This window comes from Mauremys mutica, chromosome 1 (assembly GCF_020497125.1).
Source record: "Mauremys mutica isolate MM-2020 ecotype Southern chromosome 1, ASM2049712v1, whole genome shotgun sequence".
NCBI classification, from domain to species: Eukaryota; Metazoa; Chordata; order Testudines; family Geoemydidae; genus Mauremys; species Mauremys mutica.
This window is the reverse complement of record NC_059072.1, coordinates 55158512-55186143: the sequence shown is the minus strand read 5'-3', so window position 1 is coordinate 55186143 and position 27632 is coordinate 55158512. Positions and strand designations below refer to the sequence as shown.

Below are 27632 nucleotides of genomic sequence, written 5' to 3'. Positions count from 1 at the left end.
CCAGCGGAGGGCAACAAAAATTATTAGAGGCTGGAGCACATGACTTATGAGGAGAGGCTGAGGGAACTGGGATTGTTTAGTCTGCAGAGGAGAAGAATGAGGGGGGATTTGATAGCTGCTTTCAACTACCTGAAAGGGGGTTCCAAAGAGGATGGATCTAGACTGTTCTCAGTGGTACCAGATGAGAGTAATGGTCTCAAGTTGCAGTGAGGGAGGTTTAGGTTGGATATTAGGAAAAACTTTTTCACTACGACAGTGGTGAAGCACTGGAATGGGTTACCTAGGGAGGTGGTGGAATCTCCTTCCTTAGAGGTTTTTAAGGTCAGGCTTGACAAAGCCCTGGCTGGAATGGTTTAGTTGGGAATTGGTCCTGCTTTGAGCAGGGGGTTGGACTAGATGACCTCCTGAGGTCCCTTCCAATCCTGATATTCTATCATTCTACATGTTCTTACTCAGGTAAAACTCCTATTCCAACTTCTGCATGAATAAGAAATGCAGGATCATAATTTATAATGGAATAAAGTCAGAAGGAAACTTGTCTAATCTATAAGAAATATTATAATGAATTGTGCCCTGTGTCCTTGAAATCGTCTTATGTCCTTCAAAAATCATGTATGTGGAAATAATTCATTCTGTAATCAAGCGAACAATTAAAATCAAAGAACTCTTGATAAAGATAAGCAATAATTTATTCCTCTTTGATCTTCACAATTATCACATATTAGCTAGCTACATGACCAATGCCACTACATACCATGGGAGAATTGCCCACTTACACTTTACTTGGACAAATACAATTGCAATTTACAGGTTAAATGTACTGTACAATGGGTTGTTGGAAAAAGGTAATTCTTAGCTGTACAACAAGACGTGGCATGTGACTTATTAACAGATGCAATATAAGATGTAAAAGTTTAACTGCTTGTTGTGCCAGTAAATAAGGATACTGTATAAAGCATTTTGTTTTGGTATTGTATTGTTACTAAAGTAGAAAAAAGAAAACCAGAGAAATAAATCCAGATCTTAACTTACAATACATACATTAGGGTAAGAAATTGTCTCCTCCATTTTTTTAATTTTCTTTTTCTTTTTTTATAGAAATGAATATTATGAATATATTGCAGAGTAAAGAAAGATTGCCAGCTAAAGAAGGTACCATTATGTGAAAAACAACTGAAAAATTATCAAGTAATTTTGCTTACAAAAAAGGTCAAACTATAAACAGTCACAAAATATATAAAAATGCCACCTTGAACGAGGCAATCGTACTCTACCTAAACTGGTAGTATACTCTTTGAAATAGTCATGTTCATACAGTAGTAACTGATAAAAAGGCATTGTGCACTCTTGTCCCATCTGGAGACTTAGCACCATGTGTCATCAGTTCTTGGATTGTCATCCAGCTGTCCAAGATTTTCTTGTTCCTTTTTTTCATCATCTTTTTGTGACTAAGTTCAAGAATGTTAATTTCTTTTTTGCCCTCGCTGCCGCTCTGTGGACTTTCCTTAAGACACTCTAACCTGCTCCGCATCATGAACTCTCGCCGCCGCCTCTGCTCCTTGGCTCGCACCAAATGCTGCTTCCGCTCCTCTTTGCTCCAGTAACGACCCATCTTCATTTCGCTCATTGTATCATCATCTGTCGTCATCCCACTGCGCTCCTCTTTAATCTTTAAGGCACGTTCCTTCAGGATTCTGTCTCGCACTGGTCTCTTAGTGATATACCTTGTTCCATCACTCCTTATTTTCACTTTCCATTCCATTTTGGGCTCTGTACACTTCTGTGAATCTTTGCACATGCTCACTAGACTGAGCTGACTTTGGGCATACTCCACTGCAGATCTCTGTTGGATCAGCTGCATATAGCTTTGATAATGCTTTGCATGAGCAGGTATATTCCCATACCGGTATGAAGAGCTATGATATGGAGATAGGTAAGGAATGTGCTCAGTGCTTTGCTTCTCCTGCTCTGTGAAATTGCTACTTTCTGCAACCGTTTCCTTCTCTTCAACAGTGCTGTTTTGCTCAGTGGTTTTGGATGGGGTTAACTCCGTACCACTCTGTCCAGTACACAACTGATTAGCTACAATTGTGCTTCTCAGGTTTTTCCTGTTGGTGATGCTGATCATTCTCTGGAGCGAGCTATCAGGGGACTGCTCTACAGTCAGTGGAGTGCTCCTGCAGCTTTCTGCTGTGTTGTAAGCACTGGAGCTGTCTTTGTCAGATTTCTCTGGGTGCTCTATGATGTCATCCAGTTTACCTCTTTGTACATCTATGCTGGTGTTATAATTCCTGAATCCTCCATCATGTAATGCCCAAATGTCTCCATACTGATCCTTCACCTTTTGAAGCCTGTGAGCCTGCATTATATTCTGACACTCAAGCTCAATATTTCTCAGTTCCTCATTGAGTAACTGTAGCTCATGCTCCACCCCTTCTTGCTCCCTTCTGTTACACTGTATTGTACTGCTCGAGTAATACAGATCATACTCTCCATGGTTTCTAATCTTGCACTTGAGCTCCAGCAGCTGCCGAAACCTTTCACACTCCTCATCTTGGTTTCCAATGAAATCAGATTCAATGTATTCCCCAGACACAAAGCTTTCATTGCACTGGAGTTCAATGCTTCCTAACGTATCCTGGCTCTGCCCCAGCTCCCGGGTGCTCTGCAGGGTTGTTTTGTTCTGCTCATCGGGTGCATTCTCCTGCTCCGAGCTCTCGTCATTACGCAGACTCTCATCTGTAGGCCCCACTCCACTGTCCTTCTCATGGTTATTGGATGACGAAGTTGCAGTGTCCGTTGTGCCGTCCTCCTCCTCATGCTTTTTTGGCTACGAAAATAAGTGAACCAAAATTAGTAGAAAATACAGACCATATTAAATTAAAATATTTTTCAGTCCTGTCCTTCTTAAACAGCTAATTTAATCTATAAGAATTAATTAAAATGATGAATAAATCCCATTTCTACTACAGCTGGCTGGAAAATGGAGATCCCTTTTCATGAAAGAGTTCACATTTTGAAAAAAAAATTCAGCCTGATTCAGCATGAAAAGGCAAAAAACATGATTTTTTTTCACAGAAAGGTATTTCCACTTTTCAGCTTGCTGACTGCTTATCTGGAAGGATCTTGCATTTCACTTTCTTTCTGCAGGTGGAAATTCATAAAAGTCTTCCCAGCAGGCAGTCAGAGAGCTGTCATTTCAGTTTTCCTGATGGGAAATCAAAATTTTTCAACAAAACCCAGGATTTTCTGTCAGAAAATCATTGCTGAGGAAAATTCCCGACTGGCTGTAATTCCTACATGCTTATGGCTTTTACACATTCCTGAGCATCATGCTGTAGGCTCCACAGCTCACACTAAGTTCCTCAAGGAGGGAGCAAACAAGTGGATGAAATATAGCACACCTGTTTCACTGAAACATTGCCCAGAGTCAGGAAATAAATATCCCCCTTCCCAGCAAAGCCATCACTGTGTGGTACTGAAAGAAAATGAGCACCAGGTGGAGTGCAGCTTTTGGCTCTGGATTATGGCCACAACTATTGGAGCTGAGTTGTTCTCAAACCTGGAGCAACCAGCAATGCCTGCATAACATCAGAAAGTACATGAAGCAGACCACTTAAGCTGGGAGCAGTGCAATGTAGCATGGCACTAGGAGGCCTATTTGCAGCAGGCACTGGGGCTGGCATACCAGGGATCTCTGTGCACACTGCCCTGGCACAGCTGAAGACAAAACAGTGGTTAGTCTATTCTTGCATAGCCCTCTCTACCTCTCCCATCACCTGCTTTTAGCATTATGTCAATGGAAGACTGATAGCTGAACTCTAGAACTTGTTCAGGTAACTTGAACAGACTTTTCCCTAACCTATCCTTTAGAAGGTTTTTTGTTTCCTAGTTAAAATCTACTTTCCACAATACTAACCCATTGCCTTTCACCATTAAGGGTAGAACAACACTGAGTGCCTGTCATGGACATAATGTCAAGCCTTTTTGCAGTTGTTTTTGAATTCATGTCCTACTCATTGTACCTAACCTAATTATTGTGTGCTTTAATGCAAAGAGCAATAGATACTGCAACGCTGAAGGTGTGCATGCTTTTTTCGTTTTCTAACTGGGTATGCTAAAGGCATTTCCCCCTATTTCTCTTATACCACTATCATCCAAAGTGCAATTTATATAGCATACTCACTGTATGCCTAAGTGCACCCAGCACCAGCCAAATGTGTTTTCTCCTTTAGGAGGTGTAATTACACAATTAAACATAATGGTTAGTAATAGTAAAGGGAGAAAAAGGTACAGTGCACTAATGAGAGGAAACACAATCCAAGAGACCACTCTCATAATAATTGCTGTTTTTCTTTTACCTTGATAGATAGTGGAAGATATGAAAAAAAATTAAATGCACCCTACACACACTGCATCATTTCTGCTTCAGGATCATGAACCCCTCAATTAGTCTCTTTTGTTCAGTTGTTGGTAGAAAATGGTGGCAACTGGTGGCCCAATGAAAAATAGAAATAGACAAATAGATAAATAAATAAATGTAAAGTGTGGTAGAGTATATTAAATTCAGAATGAAACCCATGATCAACAGAAAGCAGTATTCACGGCAGGGCTGTCAAAAGTCTCTGAGGAGATAACATCTCTATCCGTAGTAATTTTAGTGGTTCTTCCTCACTAGCAGTTAAAACTTAAAAAAACAGTTATCCTTCATACTGACATTGTATATTTCATACATAAATATACATACGCTCAAACACCATATACGTGATGATGAAATACATGCATCATCATGTGACAGCGGCCGACTGGTTCATCTGCATCAGAAAAATATTTCTTTCTTTCTTACCCACCACTCTCACTAATTGTGGAATCCTCCCACCAGAATTTAATTGGTTTGAGGAGTAGGACAGAAGATATTCAGTCCTGGACAGCTGACAAATGTAAGTCTACTATTTCATGACCCTTCATGGTCAGGATCTCTTGGAAGATTCTCTTGGAATCCTGGCTTTACAGGAAGAAGGGACAGGAACAATAGTACCAATAACATTTAAAGTCACACTGAAGCACTTCCAAAATTTTTTTTACTGTAAGATGTGAGCAATGCACACAGATTACATGCTGGCAGGCTGCACTGCTCTATTAAGACTTTGTTGACACTTATTTGAGATGTAAGCAATGTTACCATTCCAAATGCATGTCAATATATTGTTTTTACTGCACCATGATGTATTTCTTGTCTATAATGCTCATTTAATACTTCTTTCTTTACTCATCTGATGCATGACTGTGACAGAAGACTTTTTAAGACTTGGTACAATTTTCTAAAGTGATTTAGGCACCTATGCTCCATTTTTGCAAGTGACTTAGACACTTAGAAGCCTAAATCCAGTGGGACTAAAGACCAGATTTTCAAAGGTCTTTAGGTGCTTAAACATGCAGATAGGTGCCTACTGGGATTTTCAAAAGGCACCTAACTCCTAGGGAAATCAATGGAAGTTTAAATCTATCGGAATCAGGTGTCTAACCTGCTTAAACAGTTTTGAGAATCCCACTAGGCACCTATCTTCTTTATTAGGTGGCTAAATACTTTTGAAAATCAGGCCCCATGCCTCTAAGTTTTTGAATTAGTAGATCTCATCCTTTCCTACCTGGCTTTTATTCTTTGATTGGAAAAGGAAGACAAGCTTGTCCCCCTTTTCAACTTCCAATTCATTTCTCAACTCTGAATACACTAGTTCAAATGAAGAAACAATCTCTCTACACCTGCTAGCTAAATTGAATCCAAAGGTTATTAAGGTAAAAGATTTTCTAAGCAAGAGAAACTGAAAATACTGACATTTGGCAAAATTTAAATACACCTCTACCCCGATATAATGCAACCCGATATAACACGAATTCGGATAGAATGCGGTAAAGCAGCGCTCTGGGGGGGCAGGGCTGCGCGCTCCGGTGGAGCAAAGCAAGTTCAATATAACGCAGTTTCACCTATAACGCGGTAAGATTTTTTTGGCTCCTGAGGACAGCGTTCTATCAGGGTAGACGTGTACCAACATTTGCTCCAGCGTGAAGAATGAAAATAATGTAGATACTTAATGTAGTATATGACATACAGTACAACTGAGACTCAGGTTCTAAGTGTCTAAGTCACTTTTGAAAAAAGGACTTAGGATGCTAAATCCCTTAGACATTTTTGAAAATTCCACCCATCATCTATTGAAAATTCAAGATTCTGTTTTTTTAGAATGTACAGTGTCAGTCTTCTTCCCAATTACTTCTGTTTGAAAGGCCAAAAAGCTCTATAGGCTGCATTTACGCAAAAAGAACTGCATATGATGACAATCCCAACCTAGTAGTGTGTACAACTGAGCAATAAGTGAACTTCAAAAGGGTCTATGTTTCAGATTGGATAAGATTCATTATTGCAAGAATGGCTAATCATGCTGGAATGTAGGCATGGTTCCCACTCTGATTTTACAACTCACGAAACATTTGGGAAATAAACCCCAGAGTGCTATTTAAGTTTGAAAGCAATCAGATAAGAGAAATCCAGGGGAAGGGAGCAGGGTTAGTAGGTCCTGCTGCTCCAAATCAGAAGAGTGAGCTACCCGGTCCCCCTATGAAGATGAAAGCGAGACTGACAGTGGTGTGAGGGATTGCCAGTGATGGGCTAAAGATGAGATACTCCAGCCTCGACTGGAGTTTTTTTAAATATCCCAGGAATTTATCAAAAATTTAAAAACAGGTGAAAATCAGTGCAAACGATTAACTTTACCGTTTACTGGGTAAATATCAGGGTTAATATCGGGGGGCATGAGGACAGAAAAAAGCAACAAATAGAGAAACATGTGTACTATTTATGAAACCATTATCTCTAATCCCCATTACAAAAATTCAAGTTTTTTAAAATAAAGAGTTTATTGTAGATGACTTGTGCAGTTAGCTTGATATAAGAGGTTTCAGTAGCACAGGATGGGATGGGACGGGACGGGAGTGCTTGGCACTCATCAGCAGGTAAGGTTGGGAGGGGAGACTGATCAGGAGGGGCCTGTTCTCCCAGGTGGAGCCTCCTGCTCCCTGCGGCCTGTCATTGCAGCAGTTGGTGGGCTCGGCAGGCTCCCTGCCCATTTTGTTCCTCCACTGTGCAGCTGCAGCATCAGCCAAGCCCAGTTTCCCTTCCCTATGCAGGTGTGCTGTGCTGTCCAGTGGGGAGCCTGCAAGAGGGGACCTGGGACTGCCATTTTGAGCAGGTAAAAATCTGGGTGGAAACTGGAAAAATCCAAATACTGGATTTTTCGAAACCCAGGAACTTTTCAGGGAAAAAAAATGAAAATGAAGGGTCCAACTTCAATGACAAACTAGATGGGACTCTTAAAAAAGGTCTGTTCTGAAAACATCTAGTCTGACATCCTGCATAACACTGGCCATAGAACTTCCTCAAAATAATTCCTGTTTGAACTAGAGCACATCTTTTGGAAAAACATCCAATATTAATTTCAAGATGTCCAGTGATGGAAAACCCACCATGATCCTTGGTAAATTGTTCCAATGTTTAATTACTCTCACTGTTAAAAAATTATTTCCAGTCTGAATGTGTCTAGCTTCAACTTCCAGCCACTGGATTGTGTTATACTTTTGCCTGCTAGACTGAAGAGTCCATAAACAAATATTTATTCCCCTGGTAGATATTTCTAGACTGTCATCTTGTAATATACATAGTACTATATAGTAGCAGTGAACTATATAAAGTAGTAATTTACATAGCAATATATGTACCATATCTTGTACAATATGTCCATATTGTCTTCATCACAATGGGACCCTGTCCTAGCTATGGCCTTGACAGGTGACTCTGATATAATTCATAAATAAAAGTGACAATACACAAGACCCTGCCTGTAAAAGGGCTTGTAATATTGTGCTGAGACCTCAGAGAAAATGCAGAATCAGTGCTTTACTCCTCTCACATTCTGCTAAAATTTTACCCTCTCACATCCAGCCTAAACATTTATTTCTAAAATATTTCCTTATCAAGAATGTATTGCAGTTCAGAGCATCCTCATGACAAAGTGCTATCAAAGCCTTTGATTCAGTTTTTTGACTTATCATTTCATTCTCTCTCAATAGAAAAATACACCTAGCAAAATTTCCAATGATACATTTAGTGTCAGTCCTACCTGCTCCACTTCATTGGCTGTGAACTGCATTACTTCATTATGCTGTTCTTCCAACATTTCCAAGTTTAACTCCTCTAAGAATTCATTCCTTTCATCATCCAGCCACCCCTCCTCCAGCTGCAAAAGAATACATTAGTACACTGCATTATGTTAGTGGGGATGCATGCTAAAATAGGGTAAACCCAAATGGCAATGCCTGACTAGTTCTTTTTATCATAATGATTCTCTTCAGAATACAGGCTCCCATACCTCGCCTCTCCAAAAAGAAGAAAAAGATGATTAAAAAAAAAACAGCGACTCTTAGGCCTTTTATCCTTTCTTGAAACAGTATGACTGATTTTCTCTCATAATGAAGGAGATTGCACAGCACAGAGCATTATTTCCTTTCAAAATGTATGAAAGGCATACCACATAGTCCTGGAGCTGTCATATTCATTACCTCCAAGAGCCCCAATGTTAAAAGTACTGCAATGATACTAATAGGGCCATGAGATAATCGGGCTCTTTCCTCCTTTAACAACTTCCACCCCAGGGTTGTGTCCCAGTGCCTGAACCTCAACAGCACCTTCACTCTGGGTTTCCATCACATTTCTCTTATTGCTCTTCCATGTAAATGAACTAACAAACAAAAAGGGGATGGGAGCACTGACTGATGCAATGACTAAACTTTTTTGTTCTTTGGCTCTCTTTGAATTGACTTTTTTTTTTAAAGATTAAAACATTACTTTCATATTCGTTGAAGACAGTATTATAAAAAGAGGAAAATGGAGGCCTACTATTTCAGTCAAGTTAATGAGATGTGGCGGTACACACATACACAGTATTATGTGCATGTCAACAGTAAGTCTCCATTTGTGTTTCTGTTCCCTTTCCAGATGGCATGCTGGGTTAAAAAAGGAAAATACTATCACTAGAAGGGGAATGATGTAGTGTTGCATGTCTGCTAATGGCAGTGTTTTAGGGGCAGAAACAGGTAACAGAGAAGGAAGGTGACAGAGTTGGGGAGGGGCAGAAATTAAAATATTAATTCAACTACTCTAGAGTATGAGAAAATATCAAGTTACCTGTAAAATTTTATGGACATCACAGAAGCTAAAAACAGTGTAATTGTATGCAACAATGCAACATGGAACTAAGTTATTTTGCGTTGTAAACAAGGACAACTCCATTGAAGCCAATGGACCTTTGGCCCAGAGATGCTAATTGTTTAAAACAACAAGCAAGTAAACAAAAAATCCCTCCACAAACCAGCCAAACATTGGACAGGTATAAAATGTTGATTGAGATTCTGTGGCACTTTTTACCATATTATGGTATCTACTTAGAACATCAATGTTGAGGTTTCATTCATGGTTTTTCAAATGCTTTTATTTGTTATGTATAGTCAACCCTTTGACCTTATAAAGAATATAAACTCCAAAGTTTCACAGCACAAGCAAACCACTAAGTGCCTGGGATTAGGAAGAAATTTCCCCTATGGGCAGATAATTCAGCAATTGTCCTTCAGAGGATTTTTAAACCTTCCTTGCAAACATCTGGTGCAGGCCACCGTTGTGGACAGGATACTGCAGTAGATGGAGCACCGGACTGGTCTGATCCAATATGGCAATTCTTATGGTTCTTAAAAACATAAATATACACCCCAGTGCAAATGTGTACTGATGCATGTGCGTGTGGGCACATACACATTTGTTTCACATGGTTATTTGTGTATGTTTCTTGTATGCTCAGTTTTTAATATTAACTGATTAATAATCAATGTTGACTAGTCAGAGAAGCTTTTCTTGTTAGTCACTGGATGTGGCCAGCAGTCAGTCCTTGAAACGCTGCCATTACGAGTTCTTTCTAAAAGAAAGCTTCAAAGATTAGGACTTAATCCTACTCCTTTTTCTCCAGTGAGTGTTTGCCTTAGTAAGGGCTTGTCTACACATGAAAGCATTACCAGTTATACCAGTATAATTATAATTATACTGGTATAGTTAAACCGATATATTATACCAGTATAACACCCCCCCTTGTGGACACTCTTATTCTGGAATAAGAATGGCTATTTTCAAATTTGTTTAAACTCCTTCCAATGTGACATAAGATAAACTGAAAACTGGCCCTCATATATTGGAATTAGCGTGTCCATATGAGGACTTATACCGGTATAACTAGATCAGTTTAAACTCCCATCTTGGCTTGTACTGGTATAACATTCCTATGAAGACAAGCCTGAGGAAGGTGGGATCAGATCTTTTGTTGGGTTTCTACAACTGGGTCTGGCAGGTGGATCTCACAGGGCCAGGGATCCACCTGCCAGACCCAGTTGTAGCCACTGAAATGAAATAAAAAAAATAGATAGAATCCTCACACAAATCTTTTAAAAGCTTCTGAAGGGTCTCTAGACCAAGAAGGGATATAACCTAGATACTTACACCTGAGGCAAATAGCTTTACTCTGCCTTAGTATATAGCCAGTTTTCTAGGAGCCATTTAGAAAGGCTAAGAACATAAAGGAAATATATGCTGAAATTTGATATTGCCTAACTACTGGATTCAAGCCGGGATTCCGGGTGACACTGAATTACATTTATTCAATTTAATGTGTAGAGAATATGTAGTCACCAAGTCTGAAAATATCAGAACAATAATATGAGAGACAAATGGTAACATAACCAACTTTGCTTGGACTGCTGACAGATGGAGAGAAGAGTGACAATGTAATGTCCTTTTCTGCTTTGTGGTGGGATATAAAAGGAAGCAGAAATAATCCTTTTTTCCCTCTCCTTTATCTTGATGATTAGCCTGACATCTCTCACTGCAAAGATATAAAAAATTTCTTTGCAAGGCATCAGTTTTGTTTAAAAGCCGGAAGTATATTTTAAAATTGTGTGGCAAAAATATCTATTTCCTATTAAATAATTTGTACTTGATGAGAAAACTCATGCGACCAGTTTCCCTTGAAAACAGTTAGATAGGAGTAGGTTTGCTGAATAGCATTGTCATCAAATGCCCACTATCAAGATCTAACTGGAGAGTTTAGTGAAACATTGCTTAAAAAGATAATCCTCACCCAGAGCCCACTTCAATCCTGCCACAAGCAGGTGCAAACCATGGAAGAGTGTAAATTTAGTCCCAGAAATCAGTAAGAATCATCAACCAATAAATATGTATTTTTGAAGTTCCACTTCACATTTAGTTAACTATCACATTAGTACTAGATAATCAACTGTATTTATATGTATGTATATTGTATTTACTTGCAAAGAACCTTTTAGCAAGTACAATGGTAAACAAACTCCTAGTAATATAATGTTATTTTTTTCTGAGGCTACAGATTGGCAAAGATCTTTAATTATAGTTTTCCCATTTTTTTTTCCATGAACCTCTGCAATCCTGTTTTTCAGCGTTCCTTTCTTATGGGTGACAATGACTGTACACTATAACCCAGCTCCTGGCTCAGTGCATCTATTTATTCTAACCTGTATCTCTGGTCTTGCAACCAGCAACACAATTTTCTTGCATTCATCACTGGAGAGCAATGCCACCGCCTCCTCCCGATTCTGGACATCTTGGCCATTTATCTAGAAAACAAATGAAAGTGGCACATTAGTTTCCATTTCCACAAAGCAACACACAATAAAGGGCAAATATCAGCTCATTTGTGGTAAATGTATGGACAATGAAACTCACACAATGGGCTCTTCTTCAGCTCCTCAGTGGTAAGTGCCTTCACTCAATTATGCGTTTACTGTAAGAGCTGTATCGATCGTTGAAGGATGGCGGACATCAGAGGAAGCAGTTATGTTCATAAATGTCCAACCTGCGCCCTAGCAACATACATCTAGCAACACAATTAACCAGCCCCTGACAGGTGACGTTCATCTTTCTCCGTTCAGAGTAATGGAAGTGTCACTCTGAGATAATAGTGCTGGTGGAAGCAAGACTGGTAATACTACAGCTGAAATCAGTCATATTGTATGCTTGTAGAGAGCCAATTAGAGGGCTACAGTATTATCTCTCACCAGGCAATACTTACAGGCCACTGCTGATTGCTATTTCATTTAATCATTTTATATTTGTGTGTGCGACTCGGTGTCCAGAACCACACAAAACATCCCCATTGGGATAATCAAAATAAAAAATGAATCATCTGTAAAAACCTGTTTTCTCTCCAACTTCTCTCTGCAATTCTGCCTTTGTGTTAAAAACAATCATACTAATAACTATACCTTAATGTATAGATTTTACAGGCCCATTCAACTCTACCTAAAAATGCTGCTTAAGAAAAATCAAGTTTCAAATACAAAGCATTTTTCCCCTAAAAATACCACGATTTCTTTGTTTCACAGCACAAGAAGTGGATTTTCCTCACTGTGCCAAACTGCATTGTCAAAAAATATTTAATCCATCTGAAAAGTAATGGGGACAGGCTAGAGGGCAAAGGATTTTAATAATTTTATGGAATAAAAAGGTTTTCCCATATCCAGCCTGGTTAATCCATCTCCTTTTGCAGGGGTTCAGTTTCAAAGCTAGTAGCAGGAACTTCCTGGTAGAAAAGTACCAAGCAAATGTGCATGTGCACAGCCTGAACACATTGCTTTGAAAAAACAGTTTTAGTTTAGATTAAATAAAACCACAAATATGCACTGACTGTTTGCTTGGTTATCACCAAAATCTTTGAGATACCTCCATGGAGATGTGGAGGGAACAAAGTGTGGACTGCAGGAGAAATGGTACCCACTTCCTTGTACACAGCTGCCCTCATCAATATACAGATACAGACATATACAGAGACCAAGGACCAGATGCCTCAGCTAGCATAAAATGACATAGCTCTGTGGTACCACTGTCAGTTTATACCAGCTGAGGATCTGGCCCATAAGGTCTCAGCATGCATCTTGAGCTGAGCGGCTTAGTGGCTCAAGACAGATCATTAGATGCTAGAACCTGTGGTAGCTGCAGGCTGCACTATCATAGTGAAGATAAAAGTGACTCCAATACGCCTCATTTTATCACCAATTAGTTGCCTATGTGGCCCTCATTTATGCAGAGTTTGATGTCCATGGATGAAATCAAACAAGGAGTAACCAAGATCTATGGGACTTTCCTTGTACAGTCTATTCCCTTTATTTTACAGTGCGTGCTGTGTGAGGTAAACAGACTATTCTCAGCTACTTAAGAAGACCATACAGGAGACAGGAGTTGCTGTATGTAATATGCTAGTATTTGAATTATCCTGGAAAACATGAGGAAAGCTGCTATATTTCTGTGAAAAGTATAAAAGCAAGCATCCCCAACCCTGCGTTCTCCAGACCTGAATGCAATCCCTGTGTAATGATATTGTCATCTTCCATTTCTCTGAGTTATCTCATCCATAAGAGTGGATGGAGGGTCAGTGTGCCTTCGGCTATGAAAGAAAACCTCACATAACTCACCTGGTGTTAATCTTAATGATCAAACTTCTGGCTGTATATCAGCATTGACATTCAAGTAATGCTATTAGTCTACAAAAATGCAATAGAATTACCTACAGTCTTCTCTCACCTCTGGAGTCTTCACTCACACATGAATTGAGTTTGATGGTCTCAAACTAATATCTATTAGCTGTCCACCTATACTGTGCCTGGAACTATAATTCACCCAGAAATGTTAAAAAGAAAAGAAAGTGGCATGGAATGAATCTATCATCTACTTAAAATACATTAAAATGCCTTAAAGATGGGAGTTCACAGAGTTTTAGCCTTGTTGAAAAAACAACAAAAATTCATTTCAAATGTAGTTTTTTTATTTAAAAAAAAAAGGAAAATCACCAACATATGTTGTTCACTGTTCTTGGAGGACTGATTGTAGACAGATGTAGAAGCCAGTTCATTTGCTTTTCAATTCCTAATCGTATCTCTACATAATCTCACCAAACTAAAGGACTGTTGTCCTTTTGCAGTTATACAAACATTTTTCATGGGCAATTCTAGCACAGTGAAATTTTTTTTACATTCTGGACCATACAGAAAATAAAATAAAAGTTCCTACATGAGCCCTGACATCAACATTTAACTTATTATTTCCTTTTTGAAATAAAGGCCACTTTAGACATCCAGCTTGTAGATCCTATTGTGCTCTGGAGATTAGTTTGATTCTCAAAGCCAATACTGGGGTAAGAAATATAGCTATGGTTTTCAGCAAAGATGTTTCCTGCGGAAATGGAAAGACTGGAGGGATGAAATCAGATTGATTTTGCAAAATTCAGAAGACGCATGTGCCTAAATTAATTATTGGCAGTTATAGAGTTGTTTCTGAAGATGCAACTTGCCATTACCAACAATTACCACTAGGGGCATTAGTAAAAAGAGGTCAAAGTACAAGGAAAGTTGCCTGGAAATGAAGGGAGGGAACTGAAAAACACCAGTAAAACAACAAGAGGAATTCTGAACTTCTGATTTTGGTAGTAGTGATCCATGATTTCTCTAAAACTTCCTCTCTGAAGTCCAAACTGAAATCCACTGTAATTCTAGCTATTTTCATCTTTTTACAGTTAAACTACCCTTTTTCCTGACCTAAATACCTACCCATAATTTGCCCTTTGACTGAGTGGAAGGAGACAGATTTCATTCTAGCTTGTAAGACTTTCATTAAAGGGACACTCTCAGATTCGAAATCTTTGTCCCAGGAGGAAACCAGCTTCTTTCAGTGCTGAAAACTTGTAACCAAGTCATTGCCCACTCCTGACTTTGCCTTCCCCAAGGTTGGAGTTTAGTCTCTCTCCCAACACACCTGTTATTCACTGTCCCAGCCAGCAGTTCTGAGACTAGCAGGTCTTAAATAAAAAGGTGGGGTTACATCACAATTTCGTACAGTAGTTCAAGCTAGCTATTGTGTAGTGTCTGCTTGTTAAAACGAAAGTGAAACATATTCCTTTTTTAATACCAGTTTGGCTAACATTTCTTCTCATCCCAAACACACAAATCAGTCAGTTCTTCCCTTAAGTACCCACTTGTGAATCACAGAATCATAGGACTGGAAGGGACCACAAGAGGTCATCCAGTCTAGTGCCCTGCACTCATGGCAGGACTAAATATATTTGATCATCCCTGACAGGTGTTTGTTTAACCTGCTTTTCAAAATCTTCAGTGATGGAGATTCCACAACCTCCCTTGACAATTTGTACCGGTGCTTAACCACCCTGACAGTTAGGAAGCTTTTCCTAATGTCCAACCTAAACCTCCCTTTCTGCAATTTAAGCCCATTGAGAACAATTTTTCTCCCTCCTCCTTGTAACAAACTTCTATGTACTTGAAAACTGTTATCATGTCCCCTTCTCGGTGTTCTCTTCTCCAGAATGAATGCCTTCAAAAACACAGGGAGTGTTGTTGGTTTGCCCATAAAATATTATGTACCTAAATCTTCACTTTGTTTAACAAAACAGTTGTAGGCCAGCTGTTGGGCTACAGAGTGCTCTTACTACCCGCCCACGTTGGGCTGGCTCAGGTGGGTTGTATAGCTTGGTGAGGGCCCAAAGCTGAGGCTCTGCTCCTTCCCCAAACTCTTTGCCACTTGCTTGAGAGGGAAGGGGAGACCTATGCATAAATCTTCTGTGGTCCTCACACAGTGCTTCCATCTCTCATGATTTTATTGCAAGTCCCACGATATTTGCTGTATTTCTTAATGCCTCAACTCCTGGAGTTAGGTGAGAATGTCAGTTTTCATTAACAACCAGCATCAATTTCTTCCCTTTCTGGTCACAGAGGAAAGCTTGAAAACATGAGTCCAAAGGCTCAAACCCCATAAGGCAAATAAAAATCAACCAAAATGTATTATTTTTAAAATTTCGTGATTTTAAGGCTAATCTCATGATTCTGCGGGGAATGACTCATGATTTTTAAACTCTTGGGGTTGACAATACTCTTCACTACATCTGTAAAATGTTATTTGGGCAAAAAAGATTGAGCAGAATCTATTTAAATAAGAGATACAAGGTACCTTTTGATAACACTCAGGTACAAATACATCCAGACACAGTTACCTGTCATACTTAGTTACTAATCTATTTTACTTTCAGGTTCTCATATATTAGCAATACTGAGTTGCAAACCCTCCGGAGGAAATATTTGTTTCCACTGGATCTTAAAAATAATAACAATGAAAACATGTTGGTCTGAGGAATTCTAAAAAAGCATATTTTTACAAAGGCTAAATCTGGGGCCAAATTTAACCTGAGAGTATCCTCTGTTGTTCAGAGATAGAGATTGTCTACAGTGGCATGAGTGCCTTTCTCCTGTATTATTTGCAGTGTTGGGAAAAGAGAACCCCCAGATTAAAGTTCCTTAACATGGAGAATATAAGAACAGCAATACTGGGTCAGACCAATGATCCATCTAGCCCAGTATCTTGTCTCTGACAGTGACCAATCCCAGGTGCTTCAGAGGGAATGAACAGAACAGGCAATCACTGAGTGAGCTATCCCCTGTCATCCACGCCCAGCTTTTGGCAGTCAGAGGCTAGGGAAACCCAGAGTATGGGGTTTAATCTCTGATAATCTTGGCTAGTAGCCATTGATAGATTTATCTGCCTTGAATTCTTTTTTTGAACCCATTTATATATTTGGCCTTCACAACATCCCCTGGCAATGAGGTCCACAGGTTGACTGTGCACTGTGTGAAGTTCTTCCTTTTGTTGTTTTAAACTTGCTGCCCGTTAATTTAATTGGATAACCCCCTGGTCTTGTGTTATGTGAAGTAAATAACTTTTCCTTACTCACTTTCTCCACCCCTTCATGATTTCATAGATCTCTTTTAAAGATGAAAAGCCCCATCTTTTTAATCTCTACTCATATGGAAGCTGTTCCATACCCATTATCATTTTGGTTGCCCTTCTCTGTACTTTTTCTAATTCTAATATATCTTTTCTGAGATAGGGCAACCAGAGCTGCATGCAGTATTCAAGCTGTGGGCATACCATGGATTTATATAGTGGCATTATGATATTATCTGTCTTATTATCTATTCCTTTCCTAATGGTTTTGAACATTCTGCTAGCTTTTTTGACTGCTCCTACACATTGAGCAGAAGTTTTCAGAGAACTATCCATGATGACTCCAAGAACTCTTTCTTGAGTGATAACAGCTAACTTAGATCTTGTCATTTTGTATATATAGTTGGGATTATGTTTTTCAATGCGCATTACTTTTATCAAATGGAATTTCATCTGCCATTTTGTTGCCTAGCCATCCAGTTTTGTGAGACCCCTTTGTAATTCTTCACAGTCTGCTTTGGACTTAATTTTGGAGTAATTCTGTATCATCTGCAAATTTTGCCACCTCACTGTTTACTCCTTTTCACAGATCATTTATGAATATGTTGAACAGCACTGGTCCCAGTACAGATCCCTGGGGGAACACCGCTATTTACCTCTCTCCATTCTAAAAACTGACCATTTATTCCTATGATTTGTTTCTTGTCTTTTAACAATTACTGATCTATGTGAGGACCTTCCTTCTTACCCCATGATAGCTTACTTTGCTTAAGAGCCTGGGTGAGGGACCCTGTCAAAGACTTTCTGAGGGTATGTCTACGCAACAACTAGACACTCCCAGCTGGCCTGTGCCAGCTGACTCAGGCTCATGGGGCTCGGGCTGCAGAGATGTTTTATTGTTGTGCTTGGGGTGGGGTTCTAGGTCCCTGCAAGGCGGGAGGATCCCAGAGCCTGGTTGTCTACACAGCAAGGAAACAGTCTTGCAGCTTGAGTCCTGCGAGCCTGAATTGGCTGGCATGGGCCAGCCACAGGTTTTTCTTTGCTGTGTAGATGTACCCTGAAAGTCCAAGTACTATTTATCCACTGGATCACCCTTGTCCATGTTTGTTGACCCCCCCCTCAAAGAATTCTAATAGATTGGTGAGGCATGATTCCCCTTTACAAAAGCCATGTTGATCTTCCCAACAAATCCTGTTCATCTGTGTGTCTGATAATTCTGTTCTTTACTATAATTTCAACCAATTTTCCTGGTACTGAAGAACTACTTGAACAAACAATGATTGTTCTTCTTGTGAATATCATTATTTTGTGAGAGGGCCTTGCCAGATAAATATGTAGAGAGAGCTGACACTAACCTAAGGCTTCAGAGCATTTTTTTATTCCTGCTGTTATTGTTGAAGGCAATTGATAGTGAGGCCTGCTGACAGGCATTGTGCTTTATTTGAGAAATGCAGCTCAAATCTGGAGGGGCAGAACAATCTGAGGGCTTGTTTACACAGAGCCGCAGTCCGGACTACAAGGGTTTGAATTGCAAAGAGTGCTAATATGTTGTGCTCTAATGCCCCTTCTAGACTCTCTTGGTGAGAACTAAAAGGTACTTAGTTCATGAACTCTGTTAACATGAGCGAGGTACCTTTTAGTTTGCACCAGTAGGATTTATTGGGGGAGCAAAAGCATGGCATGTTAGAGGGCTCTATAATTTACATCCCTGTAGTGTGGACTGTGGCACCATGTAGAAACCCCTGGATCATCAGAAACGAAGAATAAAAAGAGTACAGTAACTCCTCTCTTAACGTTGTGGTTATGTTCCTGAAAAATGCAACTTTAAGTGAAATAATGTTAAACAAATCCAATTGTCCCATAAGATTTAATGTAAATGTGGGGGGTTAGGTTCCAAAGAATTTTTGGGAGGCAGACAAAAGGCATTATACTGTATACTGTACAGTACTGTACTGTACTGTGGTTGGGAAGTGCCCCTGGCTTACCCGACACAGGCACGGCCCGCTGCAGGCAAGGATGCTAGGAAGCACCTTTGCAGCAGCAGTGGCAGCTTCCCCAGAGAACAGGCTCGGATTTTGCCAGGAATGCTCCAGGCCTGCCTCTTCCTGTCCCCGCTCCACTCCAGGCCCACCCCCACTCCACCTCCTCTCCAGAGCATGCCACATCCCTCCTCCCACAAAGTCCTAAGCGCTGCCAAACAGCTGTTTGGCAGCACTTAGGACCTTCTTAGGACTTCCCCGCTCCTGCCTCTCCCTCCCAGAAAGTCCTAAGCGTGAAGTGCTGGGAGAGAGGGGAGGAGCAGGGAATCCCCGCGTTTCCATTCCTCCCCCTCCCTCCCAGAAAGTCCAGCTGTTTGGTGGTGGGGGAAGCGCTGGGAGACAGAGGGAGGAGGTGGAGAAGTGGAACTTGTGCGGTGCTCCCTTGTAATGTCGCTGCTTTTCCACAGAATCTTACAAGCAGGCAGTCAAACGACGTTATAAGGGAGCATTGCACAACTTTAAATGAGCGTGCTCCCTAATTGAGCAGGGACGTAACGTTGAAACAAGTTAAGTGGGACAACGTTAAATAAGGAGTTACTGTAAGTGGCTGAATGGTGGATCACCAGCGAAATCAGAAGGTTCAGTTATAAGTGGTGGAGAGAGAAAAGAATAGACAACATCAGGTAAGCCCCCCCACCCCCCGAACATTAAGGAATGGCCTTTAGAATCACAATCTCAAAAGCTTCTGATCCATGCTCAATATTACTCTAAGTCAGAGGTCCCCAAACTGTGGGGCAAAAAGAATGAAAATTGTTGATGCCTGTGACTCAACATAATTATATCTTTTGACTTGAGTTTTCATAAAATACCAGCTTATCCCACTTTACATAACTAACACTAGACACTGGCCTTAGTAAGCGTATGGCAAGGGGTCCGGAAGGTATGGCAGAGGGTAGGGTGTGGGGGTGAGGGCTTTGTCTGGGGGTGAGGGCTCTAGGGTGGAGCTGGGGATGAGGGGTTCAGGGTGCAGGAGGGAGCTCGGGGTGGGGCTAAGGGTTGGGATGTGCCGGGGGTGAGGGCTCTGGCTCTGGGGGCACAGGCTCTGGGGTGGGGCCAGGGATCAGGAGTTTGGGGTGCAGGCAGGCAGGCTGCCCTAGGGCTGGGGCCAGAGGACTCTCCCCAGTCCTCTCCCTGCCAGCAGCAGCTAGCTCCAAGGGAGGGGCTTTTCTCTCCCCCTGCCGGCAGGCAGCATGGAGCTCCAGGGGAAGGGTCCCTCTCTCCCTGCTGGCAGCAGCCAGCTCACGGCTGGGGGAGAGGCCCGCAGCAGCCCTGCAAGCCCCAACTTGCTCCCCTCCCCCGTTCCCACTCACCCCAGACCTCTCTCCTCTCCAGGTCCTTGCTGCATAGCCCTTTAGCGCTGCTGCGCAGCAATGATCGTTATAATTTGAATCAGGAATGTGACCCAGGGCCTGACATTCTGCGACCCAGTAATGGGTTGCGACCCACACTTCAAAAAACACTGCCCTAGGGGGTGCAGAGGAATGTTTGAGGGAGTGGGGGTGCAGCTGGGGCCTGGGCCAGCCCCCATGGGAGGGACCGCAACCCAGCTCTGCTCCTGGCCCTGGCTGCTGGCATCCTGGCACCCAGGGCCCTGGCTGCCGGCCGAGGCTCCACTCCCAGCCCCACCCCTGACCCCAGCAGTGGTCCCAGCCTCGGCTCCCTTCCCCCTGGGAGCTGTGGCCCTGCTCCCAGCTCTGGGGGTGGGGGGAGTTGGGTGGGGAAGAGGAGACAATGAAGACAGAGGTAAGCGGGGGCATGAGGTAAAACGTTTGGGGACCACTGCTCTAAGTTTTACCCGAATGTATGCTATCAAAGAATGATCAGCAAGACTCTCACCCATATTTATGATTGCAGTGGCCCTATTTAGGAAAATGAGATGAACAAGAGAAAAATGAGATTTCTCATACATATGGCAAAAAAGACATAGGATATGGGGCCATCAGGCAGAGCAATTTGTCATTCTCATTTTTTCAATACCCCTACTCTAAATCCCAGCTATTGTCTTAAGAAAGAGACAGACATAGTTTTTTCCATGCATGAGAACAATGAAGAGAATTATCATCTCTCATCAACAATCCACAGTGAGGACTGCACTGTACTGTTTTTCAGGAAGGAGCTCAGGGGAAAAAAAAGAGTTTATAGACACATACTTGCAGAATGCGGTCTCCTTCTCTGATGCGGCCATCTCTGGCAGCAATGCTGTTTGGATCAACCTGCATAGGACGGTATTCAAAAACTAAGCATGAAAAGATCTCAACTTCAAACAACTCAATTTGCAGAATTTGTAAAAATGCCACTGTTTACATTGTGGAAAGACAGTCTAAATCTTTATTCAGTCTGATGAACATACCAGTTCTGTGAATAATCACAGAACCTTGTTATAAAACAAATCTAAAGAGAGAGAGGGTTGAGCTGGTGTATGATTTTCAGAACAATATTTTTCCACATGACTGTCAAGCACTAACCTTCAGCTGTCATAGAGCAGAGTATTAATGACAGAATTCTTAGGCTCTGGAAATTCACTTTGGGCTGAGGTGATTTTGAAGTCTTGCTAATGAGTGGTTGATATCTCCACACAGCAGGTCTATGTCTGCTTAAGGAGATGGTATAATCTCCTTTTCTGAAAACATTTATTTTTAAATGATTGTATCAGCTATCAAGCTGTGGATTTTTCAGTTCCCAAAGAATTACAAGACAAAAACAAAGAAAGATCTACAGTATAGAGATCATTCACGGATCCTCTACACCGGGTCTCATTTAAGTTGCTTAATTTAAAGTTATCTTAGCATAAACAGATATTTAGGGCTCCATTAACAGTTTATCAGAGTCACAATAGCTCATCCTTGAGCAATGACTTGATCTTCATAGGTGAAATACTATCTATCACCTTTCACTTGATGGTTATCTTAAACCATTTATTTTACCTTGTCATGCCAAGAGTAATTTTTCAACCTAAACATTTTGAGCATTGCATTTGGTTTGCACATTACATCTTGTACAGATGTTAGATATTATTTTCTTATTGTGCATTGCCAGACAAAAAATAAGTCTGAAGAGTTTAATCAAGTGTGAAAGACAATACAATTAAATATGCGCAGTGTTGTTATAGCCATGTCGGTCCCAGGATATTAGAGAAACAAGGTAGGAGAGGTAATATCTTTTATTGGTCTAACTTCTATTGGTGAGAGAAAGACAAGCTTTTGAGCTTACACAGAGCTCTTCTGACCTGAAGAAGACCTCAGTGTAAGCTTGAAAGCTTCTCTCTCTCTCACCAATAGAAGTTGGTCCAATAAAAGATATTAGTCACCCACCTTGTGTCTCTAATAGAATTAAACTTACTTTAAAAGAAAGGGCTGAGAGATTCCAAGCAGAGCAATACCCCCCATTTGGATATTTTCACATACTTTGACAGTGTTGTTGGCAGTTATAGAACAATCTTTCCAATCCCATTTTTATGTGATTCACTTTATGGCAATGCAGGACAATTCTTTCTGCTAAACTCACTCCACTTCTGGCGTTCAGATTTTTGTGCTATGTCACCTGAAGATGACAAATTGTGTATCAAATTCACTCACGACAATAACACCCAGCTTGGACTCATAAAATTTTTGTCTTCTCATCTAGAAAAACTGCTCTTTTAAAAATTATTAGAGACTCACATTAAATTAATGCACCTGAAAGTCTTTCTAAGCCTGATACTGCAAGGTGCTAAATACCTCTTAGAGGGTGCTGAATACTCTCACTTCCCATTGAAGCAGATGGGAGTTGAGATTGTTCAACACCTCAAGGTGTCAGGATCAGGCCTTCTGTTTGTTAGCTGGTAAAACAAAGAAGAGTGCTAGGACAGGCTAGATTTTCTGACAGATTCATCTCACATATTGTTTTATGCTGTTCCTCTCTTCCTTGAACATATGTGATCATTGTAAAAATAAATTAGCCATTGTTATTGTTAGCGTGACTGCAGTAATGGGAGAACACGCAAGTGTGGAAATCAGAACTTTTCCTGACTTTCCACATATTCGTGGGATTTCATTCAAATTTCAGAGAATGCTCCGACTTTGCACTTTTCCTAACTATGATGTTGTATTTATAGCATCACATTAAACAAATAAGCTGGTAATAATTATATTACTTGGGCAACATAATTTACTCTCCTAATTGAAAGTGACACGTGCTGGCTGACAGCTAGTATTACTGCAGTCAGGTCTCAGAACACTTGTTTCTATTTTTCCATTGAGTCCCCCGCACTGCAACTTTACCTCACTGACATAGATTCCTGTGTCTTCCTCATCATCTGTTCTATAGCAGACAGTCAGCCCCAGCTTCTCTTGACTGCTAACACGACACAGCTCGACCTCCTATGAGAAAACACACAAACACAGTGTGGCATTTGTCTTGGGAAGAAATTCTGCAGTAGAATGGAGAACTAAGTCACTGAGATTCTCTTGGACAACCATAAAAAAGTTTTAATAATCTCACTCAATACCATACAATATGTCTCCCCATCCACATTATACCTTTCATTTTGTATTGAAAATCAAAATATGCAAATCATGGGATGAGTAAATTGTAGCTGCCTTTGGACAGTCTCAGTCTGCAGCATCGTGTGCATTCCTATGAGGAAAATATCCCTAATAAATAAAGGAAGGAAGTCTAAATATATTAAAGTTGTAAGCTACATAAGCACAGTTAGGTAAGCCATGCCTAACTCTGAGAAATATGGATTGCACTGATTTTGCCGGATTTTTTTTTTGGGGAGGGGTGGGGACTTTTGGATCATAGGAACTGCTTACAGTATATTACATAGTCATTTTACTCCTATCACATCAACAACTGATTTACAGGATAGAGGACAGGCTGGCTACTCATCAATCGATCCATCACAAATGAGTGTCACTCTCTTCCACTAGCAAGCTAAGTCATAAAGCAAAACCACAGCCTTCTGTTAATAACATAATTCATCCCACAGCCAGTTCAGTGCCACAGCTTAATAGTAGGTGTTGTGAGATAATTGATGGATGTGTCAAGGATTATCCTGGGGAGTTGCTGTGGTATCCTCTCTGTGACCCGTGCCACTCTTGTATTCACACACTCCTGCAAGGATTTTTGTACAAAATATGCCTTGTGGGGTATCATTTGAAAACTAATAACATTGTGGTTAATAATATAGTTGTGAAATATATGTAACAATCCTCTATGTGAAATTATGGACACTCACTAATATTATGCTTTAGAGTCTGTGAATAAAAAGTCTACAGATCAGGCATGTCAGGAGGACATAACAGGTTTTCTCCAGACAAAGGAAAGGGGCTGACATCTCAAACTAGGTGTAGCCCAAAGTCTATGGTCTGTTGTGGAGGTTGCAGCCGGAGACAGAATTAGCATAGTAACGGCCACCAGTGGGGGAAGAACCAGAATGGAGTCTGATTACCTCATGTCTCTTTTACTGAGCTTGAACTAATGAACTTTATCTGGGTGCTCTTCAGAAGAATAAATTTCAAAGGATCACTGAACTATAAAGAGAGGGGGAGCAAACCCCTAAGTTAGTTCACTTTAAGGAGACAAAGAAACCAAGCAATTTGATCTCTGTGAAGAGTTTCTGTGGCCAGTCAAAAGCTGGAAAGAAGATTATGGTTGAAAGAAACCATCCTGAACAAAGACTAGGCTAAGTTTTAGACTTTTAGATGGGTGTTTTCACTTTTATTTGCCTGTAGCCCTCTCTACCTTTATCTCTTTTACATGGTATCACTTAGTTCATGCTCTTTTGTTAATAAATTTGTACTACTTTTGTTATAAATCATCAGCGCTGAGTAAGTTCAGTTGTGTACTTCTAGTAAGCTGACAGGTTGGAATGTTATATTGTCTCTGTAGAGGGACGTGAACCTAATACTTTTTCTGTGAGGGTCCAGGGAGAGGGACTGCAGGATAACGATTTTGGGCAAATTTGGGACTGAAAGGGTCCTAAGGTCAGAATGCAAGGAGTATCCAAATTGGGCAAAGCCAGGGTGAGGTTTGTGGGCTGCTGGCAGGCTGTTGGGGTCAGAGCTCTGAATCAAAGCTGCACAGTCAAAAGACACCGTGGGTTACAAAACAGACTTTGGTTGAACTACTTACTGCCCTGGTGAACCCCAAATGTCATACTCCCCAATTATGAGATGATGCTGAAAACATATTCTTACTGCCAGATGTCCCAGCTGTGGTGTCTGAGGAAAAGTACAAGTGTCCAGGGCAGATACTAGAGTCGTCACTACTACACACACCAGTACAAATATCTAGGATTTCACATGGGAAACTTATACCAAATACAAGTGTTGAATATTGTGAAATAAATAACCTTAGTAAAGAATAATCTATTCTATAATAGAGTGGCTTAAGTTTGTTTGAGAAACACTGGATTTCAGCCACTGGATTTCTTTACAGCCATTCTGAAAACTACATATGGGGCTAGATTGTGTCTGGCTCTCCTGAATGCACAAATGGAAAGAAGAGAAGAGGCCCATGATACCAGCCCTTGCATCCAGGGAGCACAAGGACTATCCCGGTTTAGTATTTACAGCAGCCCTAGCCTTCCCAAAGGGAGCAGGAAGGGTGATGGTGGGTCTGCGTTCTCTACTCCTCCTAAGCAGCAAACAGAGGTAATCCTATACCAGGGGAATGAAGCCTGCCCTTCAATTTGTGAGTCACAGCTATACTCCCAACATGCCAGAGACAGCTCTGACCTAGGGTACAATGCCTTTAAAGGATAGGAAGAATGGGCTAGGGACAGGGCACTGCACTGGGACTCAAGAGACCTGTCTTCTCAGCCAAGCAAGCCACTTGACCTGCCTTAGTTCCGCATTTGTAACATAGGGATAGTACCTCCCTCCTCACAGGGATATTATAACGATAAAGTCCATGAATGATTGTCAAGTGCTAATATACTATGGTGATGAGGACCATATAAAATGGCTAGATGGAACTGCTCATTCTGAGGCAGTACATCACCGTACTTCCTCCTCTGGACGATTATGGCTTACAATGACAATTTTGCCAATGGTTTTCATGACATTTTGATTTTTATTAGAGAAATTTTGTAAAAGGGCACTACTGCTTATTGTATTCCTGTTCCTTCCCTAGTATATAAGCACATGCTCAATATGTGTAGTGTAAACTGTATAAACTTCTGTCCTGATTTAAGACATTTCACATTTTAATAAGCTAATAAGAAAAGAAGGGAAAAACTGTCAGATTGTTTGTCTTTTCTTAGAAAGGATAGTTGCTTTAAATACCTATTTATATGCTGTGGAGTGGAAAGGGAATGTGCTATATGTTGGGTTTTAAAGAAGGAAGCTGAAATCTTATTTCACGAAGAAAGAGAATTACTAACAGTGACCTGATTTTGGCATTGGGAGTGAAAGTATGTATACTGAATAGAGGCCTATTCAAAACCCGTAATAACCGATGCCTCCAGAGGGAAAAAGAACACTTGACTAGAATGGTAACATTAGGAAGGAATTACAGTAACAGAACAGCTTCAATTACACCAACAAGGTATACTTTTAAAAGAATAGAGAAGCTTGTGGTCCCTTGGAGGCCTATAAGGAAGCCTAAATACACCATAAAGGACTGAGACTGGGACCTTTAAATCAAGGCAAATGAGGAGCTGTGCACAAGCTGAAATCCATTGACTTTCATTGTCCTGCCAACACAACCTTCGAAACTCCCTGAACCGAGGATGGACCGGGACCCCAAGGACTGCTTTGAATATAATTTCTTCAGTTTATAGTGACCTTGAAGTTCTTTTGGATGATTCATCTCAAAATGCTTTTTACAATAAAGCTGTATGAATGTTTCACATTGGAAATTAACTGAACCCTTATGGAAGATGTTGGTTTAATGAGCAGAATTTAACTATTCAGGGTACGAAACAAATGAACAGGGACACGTATTCTGGTCTTGGAGTTTGAAAAGTTTGTTAGGACTGTCACTGTATGATGAAATGACTTGCTTTTATTTGATCACCATCCTTTGCTGGATGGAATGCATCAGGCCTGCTTGTGTATTCTGCCTGAGTTGCTGGGGCTGTCCCTTAGCTCAACAGTAGAGACCTGAGATTGTGTAGGCAAAAATCTTAAATTAATTTCCCATTGCAATGTGTATAAAGGTGGCGAATGACTGTGGTACCCATCTGTATGTGGTCCTGGATAATTATAATCTCTCAAAGAGATTGGAGACTCCTCTGAATATTCCATTTTGAAACAGTCATATCTAGAGCTGGAGCAGAATTGCCTGCTAAAAGCTTCATGTTCTTTACTTTGTAGTCACCCAGTCTCTTACCCAGTTTAGGACAGAAGCTGGAAAAGGTCTGATGTTTGGTATGGAAACAAGTCTTCCAGACCCAGAAAATTGCACATACAAGCTGCTAAACTAAACCTAATTTCCTTTTCATGGTGTACAAGACACATTAAGTATCCTACAGCATTACTCAAACCCAATCCTAATGTGACATTTTTTGAGAATTCACAAAGATTTTGCATAATATATTAAATCACCTACCAACTCAAGAGTCAAGAAGCCTTGCACCTGGGGTAAACTGGCATGGCTCCAATAACTTCAATGGAGCAACACTGAATTGCACCAGCTGAGGAGCTGGTCCATAAAGATCATTTCTCGTCCAGAGAAACATCTGACAATGGGCTTTGTGA

At 40.7% G+C, this 27632-nt stretch overlaps 1 protein-coding gene across 3 annotated transcripts in view; it reads right to left on the bottom strand.

Moving 5' to 3' along the window:
* Positions 1 to 696: 696 nt before the first annotated feature.
* Positions 697 to 27632, bottom strand: part of PDZRN4 (PDZ domain containing ring finger 4) — a 386159-nt gene continuing 359223 nt past the window's right edge. For all 3 annotated transcript variants that reach the window (XM_045002235.1, XM_045002236.1, XM_045002237.1), the window contains 5 exons: positions 23208 to 23306; positions 21099 to 21161; positions 11641 to 11742; positions 8175 to 8291; positions 697 to 2830 (listed from right to left, as the gene is read on the bottom strand). In XM_045002235.1, the coding sequence (XP_044858170.1) occupies positions 1310 to 2830; positions 8175 to 8291; positions 11641 to 11742; positions 21099 to 21161; positions 23208 to 23306 (1902 nt within the window). In that variant the 3' untranslated portion in view covers positions 697 to 1309. The remainder of the gene's footprint in view (positions 2831 to 8174; positions 8292 to 11640; positions 11743 to 21098; positions 21162 to 23207; positions 23307 to 27632) is intronic.